The sequence below is a fragment of the Equus przewalskii genome, chromosome 31, assembly GCF_037783145.1.
Source record: "Equus przewalskii isolate Varuska chromosome 31, EquPr2, whole genome shotgun sequence".
Taxonomy (NCBI): domain Eukaryota; kingdom Metazoa; phylum Chordata; class Mammalia; order Perissodactyla; family Equidae; genus Equus; species Equus przewalskii.
The window spans coordinates 15,955,586-15,975,331 of record NC_091861.1 but is presented as its reverse complement, the minus strand read 5'-3'; the positions used below and the strand labels follow the sequence as shown (position 1 = coordinate 15,975,331).

The window sequence follows — 19,746 nt, the reverse complement described above, 5'->3', positions numbered from 1 at the left end:
CTAGAAATATTTGCAAATCTTATATTTTATGCAGTTTCCGAACCAGATGAATTTCTACTTAAGGTTTTCCCAATCTCTAGTTGATCATTTGTCACTTTCAATTGTATTTCAGTTTCTTATGTAACAACTGGATTCCCCCTGATTTGTCCCTGGATGCTCAGATTATAAGATTAGACAATGGCATTATCGGGGTTGAGGATCTTTATCACTGACTCATTTAACTGCTTTCATTTTAATAGCTTCTTAAAGGCCACTAATCAACTCCACTAACTCAGGTAGGAAAATCATAGAATAATCATTGAATCTAGACAACACTGATGAAATTTATTTTATTACATTATATTCTAATAATACACAATGACATTTCTCTCTTCTGGGTCATTAAACTGGAATACAGTGTCCTTTTGTTACTATTATAGATTAGCAAAGACAATCTTTCAAAGATAATCCACAGGTCCAAATGCATTTTTTATCAACTCTACTCCTGTTGGTCCCAATTTTGATCCATTCTTTCTTAATATCTTCAAATTTACAGAGAAAATATAAACTTACACATAAGAAATTTTAAAGAAATTTATAGAAGCACCTCATTTATTCAGTTCCTCACCCAACAATCTTAAATGCTCATTACATATCTTTGAAGGAAGAAAGAAGAAAATGTCCTCTTAGCCAAAGATGCATGAAGTTTGGGGGTAGAAGGGTCTTCCTGCAAGTTACTTACAGAAGAGCTCAACAGACTAAAAGACTCAGGGACCTTTGAAAGCTCAAGTTCAAAATGAGAACTGTGAGTCTTCAAAAACAACTTAACTTGCCTTCAACATTCCCAGATTAAGAAAACAGGTAAGTGTTGGCTATTGTGAATAGTACCAAAATGAACATGGGGGTGCATATATCTTTTTGAATTATTGTTTTATGTTCTTTGGATAAATACCCAGAAGTGGAACAGCTGGATCATATGGTATTTGTTTCACAATAGCCAAGACTTGGAAGCAACCTAAGTGCCCATCGATGGATGAATGGATAAAGAGGAGGTGGTATATATATACAATGGAATACTATTCAGCCAAAAAAAAGATGAAATTGTACCATTTGCAACAACATGGACAGATCTCGAGGAAATTATGCTAAGCAAAATAAGTTACACAGGGAAAGACAAATACCATATTATTTCACTCATATGTGGAAGATGATAAAACAGACAAACACATAGATCCAGAGAACAGAGGGGAAGAGGGGGCAGTGAAAGAGGTAAAGAGGCACATATGTATGGTGATGGATGGAAACCAGACTTTTGATGGTGAATACAATTCAGTCTAAACAGAAGTGGAAAAATAATGATGTACACCTGAAATTTACACAATGTTATAAACCGATGTGACCTCAATAAAATAAAAAATATATATAAACAAAGAAAATGGAGAAGTGAATAATCTGGTTTTGAATGATTTCAAAAAATGAATTAAGCTATTTATTTTTTTAAAGATTTTATTTTTTCCTTTTTCTCCCCAAAGCCCCCGGGTACATAGTTGTATATTCTTTGTTGTGGGTCCTTCTAGTTGTGGCATGTGGGACGCTGCCTCAGCGTGGTTTGATGAGCAGTGCCATGTCCGCGCCCAGGATTCGAACCAACAAAACACTGGGCCGCCTGCAGCGGAGCGTGCGAACTTAACCGCTCGGCCACGGGGCCAGCCCCTGAATTAAGCTATTTTTTAAATGTTCATTTTAAAAAGTCACATCTGGAAAATTTACAAGTAGTTAATTCTCAAATAATGGTAAATAATGAAATAACCTTTAGTTTTTCTTAAGTCTAGCACATACTATTTCAGGACAAAGGACAACTATGGAGTGCTGCCTTATTTCATTAAGCATTTATAGAGAAAATAGCATTTTGTCTATACTTTTAAAATGATTGCAATTATCATAGAATACTATAATAGTCCATTTAGTTTTCTGCTGTCCTTGTTAGACTCTGAGCTTCTTCAGGCAGGAACAAAATTTAATTGATCTAACGAATTCCTGCGTAATGCTTGGAACATTGTAATTGTTCAATAAATGTTTATTGAGTAAGGAAATGAATGAACAATGAACAAATGAATATATGAATGATAGAATAAATTAATCAATGGATGATGCAACAAGAGTTCATTTCTTTCAGTGAATTCATTTCCTTCATTCCTGGCTCTAGCAAAAAAGCAAAAATGAAAGAAAATTATTTCCCTTTCTACACTCAACAGTAAAATGCCCACAAATGTCTTTATCTAGGCGATGCTTTCTATGCAATAAAAATAGCTGAGACTTATGATCTAAGGCCTAAGTACTTTGTATTTATTAACTGACTAAATCTTTCCAACAACCACGAAGTAGGAGTTGCTATTACCTCCATTTTACAGATCAGAAAACTGAAGAACAGGAAGGGAATTTAATAATTTTCTAAAGTCATCCACTAGAATGTCAAGAAGTATAAATTAGAATGTAAAAATTTCTAAGGATAGCAACGTTTGCTGGTTTTTATTCATAACAATATTTTCAGTGTCTAGAAGCCCTAACATATAGTAGGTGCTCAATTTACATATATTTGCATAAATATATATTTGCACATATATACAAATATATTTACATTTTTTTTCTCCCTCAGAGTCCTCACTCCTAATCACCATGCTACACTGGTTCCAGGGATAGAAAATGGTCTCTGAGGGAAGGAACTGCTGAGTGGATTCACTGTGGTTAAATGTCCATACTTACCTTCTGCTCAGAGTCTAAATTGGATGACACAGCCCTAGAAACCAAGGACGGAGTCACCCCAGCCCTGGCTGGAAAATTCAGAGGAACGTAGGTAGCCGCCACCTCTGTGGGAAGGGGAGGAAGACAATCTGTTTCAAAGTGAGAGATTAAAATATGCTCACTTTTTAGAGGTCACTATAGGAATACCTGCTGAGCTAAAAGAAGTAATTTGTTAAACTATTCCCAAATGGCCTAACTGAATTAGAGATCTTCTGAAAGTCTATAAATTGCTCCTTTCTCATCAGTACAAGACCAGACCAGGATGCTGGAAATTTTAAGAGCCTAAATCTCTAACAATAATCATTGCCCTCTGGCTCTATTCACAGCTTCGTCTTTCCTTTGGATGTAGCAGCTCAGTTGCAATTCAAATGATGCAGTTTCCATGTAATTTCTTTATCTACTAGATAGAGAAATCATCTTTATAAACAAAAACTTCAGGGTACTCATATAACTATTTGTTCCAATAGAAGTTTTCTTATGGAGCTCTAATGTTCCAATCACAAAGGTATTGTTAGACAAACTTGCTAATTTATAATCAATGATAGATTGGGTGGGGAGGGGGGTGGAAGCATAGGTAACACTTGAGAAGCAAGATAGAAAATGGTTTAGTGCTTTGCACGTGGTAGGTCATCAATATGTGTTTATGAATGCATGAATGAATGACCTAATAGACTGTGTACATTTATGACATGTTATATGACTGCACCTTAATGTACCTAGTATTTAACTGAATAATAACATTAAAAGTTTAAAGGTAAATGCTATATTTTCCTGCAAATTTTTGCCTAGAGGTTACTGTGTAATCTCAATCAGCCAATCCAAAAGAATTACCATGCTTCGCCATTGAGAAGACAGAAATGCTCGTGTATTTATCCTTCAATGACATATTTCTTTCTCAGTAATTATCTTTCTCTTGGTTAGAAATTCTCATATAATTAAAGTGTCCACAGAGAATATGTGCTTACCTGTTCTCTAGGTGCTGAAATTAACAGCACAAATTAAATAACTACTACTACTATTAGACAATACTGATCAGACATTGCTGACAATGCAATGGTCATCAACACTCAACATACATAGCCTGTCTGACATTTCAACCACTAATAGGTGGTAGCCACTTTTAGAAACTTTTTAATTCATGCAACTCGTTGTCTGTACCTCTATGGGCAAAGTGCAATGGAGGATTGGAAAATCATCCAATAAAAGAAATTTTAATAACATGTAAAACTAAATCTGCATTTGCAATAGTAGAGACTACAGTCAGAAGTATTTAGACAACTGCTTCAGTTCTGCACATTGCCTATATATAAATATAACTAAGAGTTTACATTTAAACACAGGGTTCCTGACTGTAGGGCTTGTGAATGCAGACCAGCTAACCACGTCTAGCTGTTGAATGAGACAGAACCATTTGCCTGATGGGCCCTGGAGTCTTAATCATTAATTTTGAATACTCTGCATTGATATTTGATTTCCCCCTTGGCCTTTCTGCCCTTCTTTATTCCCTCTTCCTCTTTAACTGTGGGACTTGTTCGGGGCACTAAATAGAAAAGACACAGATGAGATATACCAGGCTTCCCTGAGTCCAGAAGGAGGACTTTAAGGTTTATTCAAGTTTGTGGGTAGTGGCCAAACCAAAGCAATTCCTTTTTATAGCAACCATAATAATTTAACCCTATTGATATGCCAGAAAATATGGCCCGGAACAGAAAACATATTTATATAGGATAACCGGCACTATTTAACATAGACAGCCAATGAAGAAATAATGGCTTAATTATATTAAAATCTTCTTTACATGCAACTCTTCAAAATTATATGTAGAAGACAAATATAGATTCATATATTAAGAAGCAAAGTCTATTATCTCTGTCTTTGAATTTTTAGAGTCCCTCTAAACTTAATGAGTAGACATAAAAATGCATCTGAGTTACTATTTGGATATAAAGACATTTTATCTTGGAAATTTTATCTAGTGTCAGACTTGAGTACTAGATTAGTAAATTAAAAAAATCCTTTCACTGGTATAGCTTCATTTACATTTTTCTTTTAAGATTTAAAATGTCAATGATATTTACATTATTTGTTAATTACAAATTGTCAGCCTGAATAATTTGTTTGCACTAAAGTCATCTCCATTTATTGCAGTAATTAGTGTCTGCCAGGAAATCCTTTTTGAATTTCACAAATGAAAGTCCTTCGATATTTTCAAATAGTTGCATCTCTAATGAAGATGTTATGGCTGTACTCTGAGCATAATGCTCTACACATAGAAGGCATTTCGTAAACGTTTGTTGAGTGAAGCTGGCAAATGATCAATCTTCACAGCAGAACCATAAAGTATGATGACCATAGTAATTATGAGTTTTGTAACTATTCCAGGCTAAAGAGAGTCATGTCCACTCTGCCTTTAGCAGTAGCCTGAATACTTACCATAGATGATATGTTCCTGATATGTTGGCAAATCATATTATTATTATACTAGGAAAATTATATTGTAATATTTAAGACTGCAAAATCTATAATAAAAAAGCAAACAATTGTGCTCTTTTTTAACCACTTGACTTAAAAAAACAACACGCTGCCATATACATACACCACTAACATTTGAATTTAGTTCATTCATTCAACTAATGAATCAATATTCATTCACAAGCATTTCTTGATATTTACAATTTTTACTTATGTATTACTTCGTAACATTATTGTTTTCCATGTTTGTAAATCTTACATAAATGGTATACTGTATGTATTATTCTACAACCAACTTTTTGCACTCAATTGTTTGAGAAGTCTAGCCATGTGGATGTAATAGCTATAATCATTCATACCCACTGCTGTAAGGATTCCATTTAAATACTTGCAAACTGTTTTCCCACAGTGGTGGCAGCTTCCCATCAGTGGTGTATGAGTTCTCAGTAATCCACATCCTTGTTAGCAACTGAAATTTTCAGGTTTTTTTCATCTTTGCCAACCTCATGGGTATAAAATATCACATAGTTTTGACTACTGATAACTAGTGAAGTTGCAAATGTTTTCACATGTATATTGGCCGTTTGAGTTACCGCTTCTGGCCTCTTCTGCAAATTATCTGTTAATTTTTTGGTCTATTTTTCAATTAGTCTGATTTAAAAGTTCCCCTTCTCTATTATATGCGTTGTGTTACTAATAACATCTGCTAGTCTATAGTTTTTCTTTTTTTACAATGGTAGCTTTTCATGATTAGAAATTTCCAATTTTAATGTAGAAACATTTAACAGTTTCTTCCTTTATAATTTGTGCTTCATGTATCCAGAAGTCACAAAGACATATTATATTTCCTGTGGAAAAATTTTAAAGGTTCTCTTTTTAACATTTAGATGTCTATTTTGGTAGGAATTAAGTTTTGTTGATGGTACAAGTTATGAATTCAACTTTTCATATGCAAGGATAAATTGTCTTACCACTATTTATAAAATAGTCCAGTTTCCCCCACAGATTTGAAATGTCTCCTCCATATACTATGATTTATCCTTGAACCAATGTCTTACAGTGATAATTATTATGTCTTAATAATAAGACTTGATATCAAGACCCTGCTCCTTATTATCTTCTTCAAATTTATTCCCATTATTTTTGTTCCTCTAATCATCACTATGTTAGAATCAGTTTGTCAAGTTAAGAAAAAAACTATTGATATTTTGATTGGAATCAGTTTGAATTTATCCTATGATTGGGGACAATTGATATCTTTGTGATATTTCATCTTCCTCTCCATGAGCATGTTGTGGCTCTCCAATACTTTAAGTCTTTTAAATATTTTTCAATAATGTTTCCACCATGCACATCTCTTGGAAGATTTTCTTTTAGATGTTATTATAATTAGTATCTCTTTATAAATTAAGTTTCCTGTTTGTTACTCTGGTATATAAAAGTCAATTGATTTCCATGTATCTATCCTATATCTAGCCACCTTACTGAATTCTCATTAATATTTAATAATTTGTAGATTTTCTTACGTTTTCTGACTCAATCATCTTGTCTTTAGATATTGGTAGTTCAGTTCTTTCCAATTCTTTAAAGGGTTCTTTCTTTTTCTTATCATATCGAGCTGGCTATAACCTCCAATAAAATGGTGACGAATAGACATCCTTGTCTTATTCCTGACTTTAAAGGGAATTCTTCAATGGGTCCACCATTATGTGTACTGTTGTTTCTAGGAATTTGTAGATGTTCTTTATCAGGTTAAGGGAGTCTTCTTCAATTCAGAAGGTGCTAAAAATATTTATCGAGATGGCCGTTAAATGTTATCAACTGCTTTTTTCCAAATCTAATGAAAAGATCATATGTTTTTCCTCCCTTCCTGAGTTACTGTGGTGGATTACATTAATATATTTATTAATATTAAATTTTACATGCATTCCTGGAAGAAAGTAAATTTGGCTACTATATAATTGGTTTTATAAATAGTTAGATTTGCTTTATTATCAAGGTTTTAGGTTTATGTTTACAAGTGAGAGTGATCTATACATTTTCTTTTTTGTACTGTCTTTGTTTGATTTTGTTTCCTGGCCTCCATACTTCTATTGACAGAATTCAAAATAAAGCTCTACGCCCACAGATAAAATTTTAGCATACTACATATTTAATTTATTTCTGTTGCATCCCCAACCCCTACTCCCAACACCTAAGAGAAGGTAAACTCTTCAGGAATAGGAATAATTGTGTTTTGCTCAGAGACACAAACCTGTTGCTTGGTAGATGAGTACATAATAAAATTTTGTTGGATTAATAAAAGGTTCCTAATTTTAGTTGGGGTTTTTTCCCCTCTTTTTTTCTATTTTTCTTCACTAGTTTTCATAATACTGAAATGATTCAATTCATTCATTCACTTAGAATTATTTACTTAATGCATACATTGTGATGTGATTACAAATTCTATATACTTTTTTGAGACCATTTTTGTTGTTTAGTACATAATCAAGCTTCATAAATTTTCCATGTGATCTTCATAAGAGTGTGTATTTTCTCACCTTTGGGTACAGGAATTTACTAATTCAAGCTTCAATTAGTTCAATCCTCAATTACTAAGAGTTTTTCTTCTTTATTTTTTATTTTATTGCTTCAAATATTTTTTCTTGTCTTTCCTCTTTCTTCTCTTTCTGGTATTGTCATCATGCATATGTTACATCTTTCGTGATTGTCCCACAGCTCTTGGATAATCTGCTCCTTTTTGTTCAGTCTTTTTTCTCTTTGCCTTTCAGTTTTGGAAGTTTCCATTGACATGTCCTCAAGCTCAAAGATTCTTTCTTCAGCTATGTCCACTAATAAATCCATCCAAGACATTTTCATTTCTGTTACAGTGTTTTTGATCTCCAGCATTTCTTTCTGATTCTTTATAGAATTTCCATCTCTTTGCTTACATTACCCATCTGTTCTTGCATGTTATCTCCATTTCCCATTAGAACTCATAGCATATTAATCATAGTTGTTTTAAGTTCCCAGTCTGATAATTCCAACATCTCTGCCACATCTGATCCGGGATCTGATGTTTGCTCTGTCTCTTCAAACTGTACTTTTGTCTTTTAGTTTCATTTTGAAAGCTAGACATGATGTACCGGGTAAAAGGAACTCCAAAAAGATGGGCCTTTAGTGATATGGTGGTGATGTGTGGGGGGAGGAGAAGTGTTATACAGGTCTATGATTTGGTCTCAGTCTTTTAACAAGTGTGTGACAGTCACTCCCCTCCTCACCCCTTAGGTGCAACAGGATGAATAGAGGGAGCTGAAATTGGGTATTTCCCTACCTCTGAATTCTATTTTTAATGTTCATTATAGTGATGTCTTGCTATTTTTTACATTCCCCTCATTTATAACATTATTGTTAATTAATGCAATTTATATTTATTAAATATATTAAACCATATTATTATTTAATACAGCAAACATATATTTCCTGGTCTACTTGTTCACCATTCCTTCTTGCATATCAGGACTTTTTGTCTAGGAACATGAAATACATCCTTTAAAAATTCTTTTAGTGACAGTCTACAGGTGGTAACATTGACAAATTTTTGTTAGACAGAAAATTTATTTTTTTCCTCCCTTGCTTTTAACTGATAGTCTAGCTACCAATACAATTCTAGTTTTGTTGGTTAGTTTGTCTCTACACTTCAAAGATACTATTCCACTGTCTTCTGGGTTCCATTGTGGCTTGAGAGATCTAATGTCATAATTTCTTATAAACTTATGTCTATAAATAATTTGTCTTTTTTCCCTCTGGCTACTTTTAGGAGCTACTCTTGGTCTTTGGTGATCAGTACATTTATTATATCTTACCCATGTATGTATTTATTTTTCTTAGCCTACTTAGAATTCAGAAGAATTATGTCATTCCTCGACTTTGGAAAATTCTTTACCCTTATCCCTTTGAATATAATTTTTAATTATTTTTATATTTTCCTTATCTCTATTTTCTTCTTCTATAAAGCTGTCTGAATCTATCCCCATGCTCTTAACCTCTTTTCCATGTTTTTAACTTAAATTTTAAATACATTTATGCACATACCTATCTCAGGGAAATAACTAGTGTAAGTGTTTTTCCAAGATTAACAATGTCACCCACCATGTACCAGAGAAGAAATGAAATTCTTGACCTTGACTCACCAAATGTACATCTAATATAGATTCTATAATATGAACTCCCTGAATGCTAGTTACATGAAAATTAATTAAGTTTTTAGTATTACAAAAGTTGTAATACAAAATGAAATGCATTTAGAGTAAAATCTGTGAGCAAATAGAAAACATAAGTAGTGGTAAAGCTTGATGTGTAATAAAAATATGACACAAGTTAGTCCTGATGACTCATACTTTTGGACTGTAGTGTTCTAAAGGAACACACTCTCTAAAATAACAGGAAATATTCATTTAAATAATAAGCATTGCAGAATGTGATGTTGGGACCATTCAAATTATTGAATGGTAGAAAGGCTTATTATATAAAATGTTTTAAGCTAGCTCTGCTATTATAACATGAACAAAAATGCATACTGATAGTTTGATTGTAGTTAATTCATAAAAGCCATGATTAATGTTATAAAAGTGTCACAAATCAGAGCCAAAGAATAAGAGAAGTATTCATGGTTGCTAATAAATTGCTCTGTGAACGCTTGGCCACCCTTGCAAGTAATGATGTCACAAAATGATGAAAGAATAACTAAGTAGCCAACAAAGTGCCAAGGCTTGGCAGAGGCACTGATCACTGCCTCACTCTTGGCCTAGAGCCCCTGCGAAGGCAGCGTAGCTATTAAAGGAAAATGAAAAATCAAAGGATGCAAGTTTCAACTGATAACACTTTTCTTAAAACTAGATTCTATCAACACTTGAACTTTTAAAACAGGTAAGGAAAGTACTAGATAAGAGGAGAAAAGAATAGGTATATTGTAGCTATGCAACCTTGTGAGTTGACACATATACATACTCAAGCTTCCAGTTTTTAAGTAGCATTATGCACCTACAAAGTTAACAAATACTTTTTGATAGTTATAATGAACTTCCTGAGCAGGTGGACCAGAGGTACTTTATTGTGATAAAGCTAATAGCACAAATAGTTAGGAAATGATCAAAAAAAAAACAACAAGGGGGTGGAGGATGGGATTTAGAACCTATGTACCAAAAGAATACATATTGAATAACTCCAGGAGATGAAATTTAGATGAGACAAAACTAATCTATAGTGACATAGAGCAAGTTGATGCTTTCCTGGGATTGAGGGTTGGGGTAGGCATTGACCATAAACAGTCAACAAAGAGTAAGGAGAGGGAAATGTTCTACATCTTGATTAGGGTTACTACACAGGGGTATACATTTGCCAAAACTCATCAAATTATACGTTTTTAAATGGGGTGCACTTTACTGTATGCAAATCATACTTCAGAAAGATCATTTAAAAAGGAACAACAGTGGTTTTACAAGATGTTACTATGGGTTCAATTAAGTGAAGCATACAAGAAATCTCTTTGCATTATTTCTTACAACCATATATTAATTTACAATTGTCTCAAAAGAAAAAATTTGTTTGAAAATTCGAAATACATGTAAAAATAGTCATTATTTATTATGCAAATAAAATTAATCATTTAAAAACAGTATATGTGTTTCCTATCAAATGGTTCGTGCAAGCTGAATGCCGTGTAATCCTGAAATCTACTTTGAAACTTTCAACTCTGCTTGAAAGTTACTAAATAGTATCTAGTCTTTAGGGATTTGTTTTGCCCTAGATTAATCCTAAAATGGACCCAGTAAATTAATTATTCACTGCTTCAGTCATTTCTGGGGAAGAAATGTGACAAATACAAATCCAAAATTACTCTCTATTAATGAAATATGCCATTATCATTTATGGTATGCATGATACATTAAAGTCAAGGCCTTAAAACTGCCAATATAATACCAAAATATGTCAGAGTTCCTAGTCCATTGGCACTGAGGAAAGTCACTGAGCCTCCTCAAGGTAGATGTTTTAGATATCACAAAATGTAATGGAATACTTAAGGAAAAAGGAAGTGTGGCTATAAGTTCATCTCAGGATCAGTGGGGTCTTTGGTAACAGATTTCCCTGAGCTGTTTTTGATTATTTGTGAGCTTTTTAATTTTATGAATGGACAAAAGAAATAGGAGTTATCAATGGAGCTATGAAATAGACAGTTGGTCTTGCTATATCCAGAATAAGTGATAGCGTATGCTAGCTAACTAGTGTAAGTCTCAAACTATTAGTAAGTTTTGCTTTTCAAGGTTCATAAGCCCAAAAGTCAAGCTAGGTAGTAAACGTAAGTGAGCTCACTCAATATAAGGCTGTGGATTGTAGTGAATTCAATGACAACTGGAAGAATGATATTCCTCTAAAGAGCGTAATTGCTACCCTGAATTAGCTAGCTGTTGCTGTAGGGGAACATGGACATAGTGTTGAACGACTTTCTAATTAAGAGAAGCCAGAGATTTTTTGAAAAAAAGTGAAAACTGTTGTTGGAAATTAAATAAAAAACTATTTAAACCACATGAGGACCACCAGTTTGTGACATCAACTTTATAAACAACTGAAGAAAGTTTCATCAAAAAATTTCCTAGAATGGCTAAGTATATAAACTTGCTTCTGAATTCACCATTCTAATCCTATCTCCTGACTTCATTCACTTTCACTTTCGCTAAAAACACTTTCTCACAGGACTGACAATTGCCAAGAACTGGCATATTCTCAAGGCTTACGTTTTCATCTGTTTGCCAAATGTCTGTAATATAATTCAGAAAAGCCATGTTTATTGAGTAATATTATTAATGGTTAGCATAACACTGTGAAATTGAAGACATTCTTTTTGGATTATGTCCAGATCTTTACAAAGAACATTGGTTCCAATAGGAAATGAATGGCTTGTATTAAAACTAATTATTTTAAAAAGTGGAATAATGTGAAAAGCATTCTAATAAGTATATTTTCAAATTATTTCAAGACAACATTTTCAGATACGTAAGTCCCATGTGCATTAAAATACTTTGAATGATAACAAAAAGAGAAGGTCATGCTTATGAATGCTTTATAAAATCATTTTTCATTTTCAACATATTGTTGAAAATATCATAGGACTGAGAAATCATTCAACTTAACAGTCTATTGACTTTTTCCCTTCAGCTGCATTTGCCAAACTTTGCTGTTCTTTTGTTGTTTTTTTATTTATGGCTAAACTCATGAATTATCAAAATATGTCAAGGAAGAAAATAACAGAAAAGTCAAGTTTTTAACTTTTGTTTTCAGAAGGAACTTAATGTCTAAATAAGAAGCATTAAAATGTATTCTCAATCTAAATTGCAGTTAATTATTTCACTAGTTCGTAAGCCAACAGTCACTACCTGAGACCGAGTCTGAAAATCCCAACTTGACTTCTGAAACCAATCACAAGCCTTGATTCATTTAATGGCTCTATTTTTAAGGGGAAGCATGAAATCACCCAAGAATCATATAATATCAGTCACTGAACTGTGAGTAATTAAAGAGAGAGAAAAGGGAAAAAATTGGATGGAGCATCAAGAGGAAGAAGAGGTGGGGGTAGGAGGTGGGAACTAACTAGTTGAATAAAGCAAAAGAAGCTCAGAAAACAATATATCATACAAAAGTATTAGCCAATCCTTAGTTTACATATACTAGATAGATTCAAGTTGAGCTGCCCTACTAAATTCACCACAGAGCACTTTTTAATTGGGCCATTGGTGGGTTTTCGGAAGAGGGAAGAAAGAAATCACTGATTGCAAGGAAAGAAGTGTCCATCTTAAAAGATAAAAAGGAGAAGACACTAGGAAAAGTAAAACAAATGTCACTTTAACTTTAAAAATCAAGAACAAATCAAATTGCCAAAAACTTAAACACATAATTATGGCTGAATAAAGAGTGAACCAATCAACATAGTCCAATTAATTTCCTCTGTGACAAAATGATAAGCCAACAATCAAACACATTAAAATCAATGCTTTTTAAAAAGATTTTTTTCTCATGATATACTAATGAAACCAAATTCAAAGACTCCAGATGTTCAAAATCCAAAAAATGTAAAGGATTCCATCTTTCAAAGTGATTATCAACCAGTGGTGAAGACTAAACGTATAAATAAAAAGGTCAGCAATGCAAAGCAATGATCTGGAGAGTAAGTCCAAAGGGACACCTGAAGTAGAACATGAAAGTTTGGGTTTAAGCACATGGGAAGAAAGAAAGGAGGCCATACCAAATCAAAGACTGAGTTGAAACAGGATAAGCACTACATCCTAAGTGTGCTAGAAGACGTCTGCATTTTAGGTAATATTCTTGCCATTGAACTATATGCACTAACGTAGTCAACAACAAATCAGATCAGATTAAGAATCTCAGGAGACAGAAATGAACTTCACCAAAACCTTGATGGATGGTTTTTTAAAAAAACAAGATGTCTCATGGTATGCTAAAACAAACTACACAGAGAAGTGAAGCGACTAACTAAACACAAGGACAGAGCAGTGTCCAGGAGGCAGGGAAGTTCACAAGCCATACAGGAGTCTATGAGACAGTGCTATATTGTAAAGCTAAAATACACTAACGTATAAGCTCATATTTACATAACAAAAGATACAAATATAACCATTACCAGAGTCTTCAGTGACTCTTGTCATAGAGAGCTGCTCTTTGGAATGGCAACTTATATAATGTATTTCACTATATTTGTAACTTTAATTTTAACACAGTCATGCATTACTGAACAATGGGGACACATTCTGAGAAATGCATTGTTAGGCTGTTTTGTCACCCTGTGAACATCCTAGAGTGTACTGACACAAACCCAGATGGGATAGCCTACTACACACCTAGACTATATGGTACTAATCTTATGGGACCACCATCATATATGTGGTCGATCTTGACCAAATCATTGTTTTCCTGCACACAACTCTAAATATGGTCAAATTATCCTTCAAAACCATTGTACCAATTGGCATTCTCATCAACAAGGTACAAAAGTTTATCTTCTCACAAATCCTAAATGTTGTCGATCTTTAAAATTTTTTCTAATTTGACATTAAAAACAAACTTTTATTATAATTTGCACTTTCCTGATTAAAACTGAAGTTAGGTAAACTTCCATGCGTTTATTGAGAATTATTAGTTCTTCCTTTGTAAATTGCTTGTTCATATATTTACTCCTTTTTATTAGGTGGTTGTATTTTTCTTGTTTTTAAGTGTTCTTTTGTATTAGGGATTATGACATAATAAGAAACATGTTTGGTCTCTGGCACACAGCTCCCAAAACTCTTGTGGTTTCCCAAGTGATAAGCGTGGTTAAGGGCATCTTTTGTTATAATATTTGGTTTCTGTCCCCAGTTTCTGAAATAGCTCCAGAGCAATGAAGGTGAAAGGACTATCTTTTGTTATTCATAACAAGCCTCTCTCAACCCCACCTGAGTTTACATTAATAAGGTGATTTGGGGAAACCCTTCAAGAATGGGGACTAGTTGCCAAGGGAACCAACCACGTGATTAGAGGGTTGAAACCTTCAGCCTCACCCCTAGATCTCCAGGGAGAGGAGAGGGGCTGGAGGTTGAGTTCAAACACCAATGGCCAATGATTTAATCAATCATGCCTATGTTTGAAGCTTCCACAAAAACTCTAGCCTGAGAGGTTCAGAGAGCTGCCAGATTGCTAAACACACTGAGGTGCTGGAAGGGTGGCCTGCTCAGAGAGGGCACAGAAACTCTGTGTCCCTTCCTCCATACCTTGCCCTATGAGCCCTTCCGTTTGGTGTTCTTGAATTGCATCCTTTTATAATAGATGGTAAGCCAGCAAATAAACTGCTTTCTTGAGTTCTGTGAGCCATACCAGCAAATTATTGAACACAAGGAGGGGGTAATGGGAACCCCCAATTTGTAGCTAAGTCAAACAGAAGTTGTAGTTAACCACTACTTGCAGTTGGCATCTGAAGTGGGGGCTGTCTTGTGGGACTGAGCTCTTAATCCATGGGGTTTGTGCAAACTCAGGTTAGTGCCAGAATTAAATTAAAGACACCCAGGTGGTGTCCACAGAGAAATGGAGAATTGCTGGCATGGAAAAACCCACACATCTGGTGTCAGAAGTGTTATAAGTAGTATAAGTAAAGGAACAGTATGCTTTTCCTCTTTAGAGGGATCTTAACTCTTTACCTGTTAATGCAATGTAAATATTTTCTATCAGCCCATCACTGATCGATACACTGTGATTATGTTAGTCCTTACACTGTACAGAATTTTAAATATTTATATGACAGAATATGTCAATAATTTCCTTCATGGCTCCTGATAGGTTTCTTTGCTTGTATGTGTATTTCATATGTTTTGCTTATAAAGGTCCCCAGCTTTAGATTTAAAAATATTGTTCTAATCTTTATTTTAATAAATTTACAGTTATTTTTACATTTTAATCTCCAAGCTACCTAGATTTCTATACATGCCATGAGGTAGGGCTCTAACTGTTTTTTTACAAATTGGCAGCCAATTGCCTCAAACACCATTTACTAAAGACTCCATACTATTTATTTTTATTATAGGATGATTATTGCTGCTGCTGTACCCTCTTTCATATCAGCTGTTACTGATGTTACTGTGGGATATTTCGATCAACAAATCTCTCTCACATTCGTTTTCCATTTACCTCTTATTCCTAAAGCTGTAGCTAAATGTCCCCTTCAACTATGAAATTTCCCCCGACCATCATAGACAAATTAAAATAACATAACTCCTAAGTCATTTTACTACAGATTTTCAAATTATTTACTTAAAATTACTGATATCAGCAATGAATTGAACTTGATTGACGCAAATACATAAAGAGCTCTCTGCATCTAAAGACTCTTCTTTTTGTATAGACACCTTTGTGTAAATACCCTTTAGATGTAGGAATCAAACTCTTTTTTTTAGTGTCATCTATCCAGACACCTGAAAAGTTGTTTTATAAACTATGATAATACTGATGAAACAAAGAAAGGAAAAGAAAGGGAAAACAAAACCTCTGGGTTTAGTTTTAGTTGTTATTTCTCTCATAGAGTTTTTTTTTAAATGAAATTTTCAACTTATTGATGGCTTTTATTTTTCTCTACAAAATTTTTTTCTGAAATAATAGACATTTAAATTCATATCAATTCATTTTTCTTCATACCCAGAAGTTGGACCAAAATTATGTTTAAGGAATTTGTATTTACCATCCCCCATCCTCCCCGTCTATTTGAGATTTCCGTACATAAAACAGAGAACTCACGTGAAGTCCTTTGGTGAAGCTTTCTGGAGAGCAGAGGCATCGATAGGGCTGGCTTGTCATGTCACAGTTATCAGCATGACCATAGCACTGACACCTGCGAACACGAGCATCAGATAACTCCTAAGAAACAGCAACTCAACTGCAAACATATTTAAGTATGAATCCATCAAGGGAGATGAGAATCTTAATCAACAAAAAAATCAGTTTCTCTTTAATCATGTGGACTTTCATGAAAGTTTTTAACTAATCCTGAAGTATTCAAAGGAGTGTCATTGCTAGCCAAACCATATCGATTGTGAAGGTAATTTTCAAGCCTATTCTAGGTTGTTTACACCTATATCAACCACAAACTGTCCCAGAGAAGACATTTACTGAAACTATTATTGAAAACACTGTTAAGACTATAAGATTTAGAAAAAACTGCAGAATGAAGTTAACAAATTTCAAATTATCTTTTCCAAAATTAGATGGATGACTATTTAATAGCATTATTATTATTATTATGGGTTTTTAAAAAATTTTGTGCGTGTGTGTGTGTGACGAAGATTGGCTCTGAGCTAACATCTGTTGCCAATCTTCCTCTTTTTGATTGAGGAAGATGGTCCCTGAGCAAACATCTGTGCCAGTCTTCCTCTACTTTGTATATAGGATGCTGCCACAGCATGGCTTGATGAGTGGTGTGTAGGTCTGTGCCCGGGATCCAAACCTGCAAACCCTGGGCCACCAAAGCAGAGCACACAAACTTAACCACTATGCCACCAGGCCAGCCCCTATTATGTTTTTTTTTTTTTTGCTGAGGAAGATTCACCCTGAGTTAACATCTGTTGACAATCTTCCTCTATTTTGTATGTGGGTCACCACCACAGCATGGCCACTGATGAGTGGTGTAGGTCCACACCTGGGAACTGAACCTGGGCCGCCGAAGAGGAGTGTGCCAAAATTAACCACTAGGCCACCAGGGCTGGCCCAATATTACTTTTTACTATGCTATTACTTACCAAATAACACTTATAGATTGGCATTCTGGTCTGCTTTTAAAGGTGTACTTATCTACAGGGCATATCATTCTTCTAGCACAACCCAATTCTAAATATAGTCTATATATTTACCATTTCCATACGAGTATGCTGCCTTGTAGTTCTCCAGCTATATATGTATTTAAATTCTGTGAGCCGTGTCCTCAATTATGGTCAGATATTTATAAATTACTTAAGACATATTAGATTTTTCCTTTAAAGGAAAACAAATGTTTCTCATAAACTCAGGAATTGTGCTATCAGAGAGACCAAGCCCAGTACTTATAAACTAGCTGGTACAGTAGCTACAATTACAAATCCAGCTTCTTCTCTTTGATTTCAAGAATACTTGAAAATTATATTCCAGAAAAAAAACAAGCTAAATATTTGGTGAATTATTTCTAAGTTGGATTCAAGATATCATCACTTCTAAACCCAATAGCTTTTGAAAATTGGAAAGATACATACAAATCTCCCCAAAAAATCTTAGGGTAGGAAACCATTTCAACACATGAAGCTTTGAATCTGGCTTGACCTAATGTCTCAGTCAATGTATTTTTAAGTAAGTAGGACGGAAATCTTATTGAAACCAGATTCATGGTGAAAGGCACACTGCACACTGCAATCGCAACCTTGGTAATGAACACTACCTTCCAGTAATGGTGATTTCATTGACCGCATAGTATCTGTGTCTGGGGCTGACAGGAGTCTCAGTTGTGTAGTACTGCCCATGGAAATGAAGTCTTATTTGCGTGGCTTTTACAAACTCTTGAAGAGATGGGGTATTATAGAAATCGTTGTATCCAGGACGACGATTTGGTCCAGGTGTTAGGATGCTAAATGTGACATTACCACGGGAATATGGAGTAAAACTGTTGAAGAAAGAAATTTGAAATCATGAAAAGCTATTCACATTTCTGTCAAAACAGAAATTATAACACAATATTAGGAACAGTTTAAATTCTTCATTCTGGGAAAACAAACATATTTCATATGCAAACAATATAGGATTATCATAGAAAATATAGTAAAACATTTCTTTGAGGACATAAAAATTCTATTAATATAGATAACTTGCTAAACAATCTGAAAAACAGATTATAAAGTATAAATGAGACTGTAAGCAAGAGATTTTAAAGTCTTTTACGAGAACTTTAAACATAGTTTAAAACTCAACGTAGGGAGGAGTCTTAGAACAATCTGCCTCAAGAAAGTTAGTATGGGGCTAAGTCTCTGCCAGACTAGTGAGTTAGTCTACCTATAGGTTATTACTAACCCATTAGTCTATTAAAATTAACTCCTAAATGGCTTCAAAGATAACTGTTTCAAAAATATTCATACTTGGGAAGCTGAAGACAGTTGACAGAATCAGAATTTTCCAACTCGCCATTGTTTTTCATCCCAAAAGCGCTGCAATTTCTAGCAAAATATTGCCAATCCTCCCAATCTAGGCTGTCCTCCTTCTTTCTTTGAATTCTTATTGCTGTTGGTTGTGGACTAAAGAACTGAATGATAATATAAAACACCTGAAAATGAATAAGTTGATTATTGTCATTGAAGTTTTAAGTTTGACCCATCAGTATAAATCAAACCATGGAATTCTTAGATTCAATCGTTGATGGCTACTCCCTCATAGGGATAATTATCAAATATTTATTAGACATCGAGAAATTTCACAGCCCTATGGCAACACATTCTATACTTGCATAGCTGTCTCTCTTCTCAAGGATTTTATAAATTAAAGTGGGAATTAAAATTAAGTTCGAAATAAAGACATGAAAAAAGAATATTACTTATGTGAAATAATTGTTATATGTATTCTTTTTAAGTTGTTATTTAGAATAAGCATCCCGGTTTTTATTAAATTTTTCTACTTAATGTTAATACATGGATAAATAGAATAGATTAGGTATTACCAAAGGGGAAGTGGGTTGGGGAGGGAGCGAAACTGATAAAAGGCCACATATGTATGGTGATGGATAAAAACCATGATGAAGTATATTCAGAAACTGATAAATAACAATGTGTACCCGAAATTATACAATGTTATAAACCATTATGATCTCAGTAAAATTAGTTGGAAAAAAAATGTTTCAAGAACATGATTTTGATACAAATCTTTAAAAAATTAAGCTCTGCATATCTTCTTTTAAACATTTTTGTTTCA

General features: G+C 33.9%; 1 protein-coding gene across 1 annotated transcript in view; it reads right to left on the bottom strand.

The window, feature by feature from the left end:
* Window positions 1–19,746, bottom strand: part of USH2A (usherin) — a 746,622-nt gene that overhangs the window by 639,236 nt on the left and 87,640 nt on the right. Inside the window, exons 7-9 of the mRNA XM_070602521.1 lie at window positions 18,921–19,105; window positions 18,230–18,451; window positions 16,564–16,657 (exon numbers count right to left, since the gene is read on the bottom strand). Coding sequence (XP_070458622.1) covers window positions 16,564–16,657; window positions 18,230–18,451; window positions 18,921–19,105 — 501 coding nt within the window. The remainder of the gene's footprint in view (window positions 1–16,563; window positions 16,658–18,229; window positions 18,452–18,920; window positions 19,106–19,746) is intronic.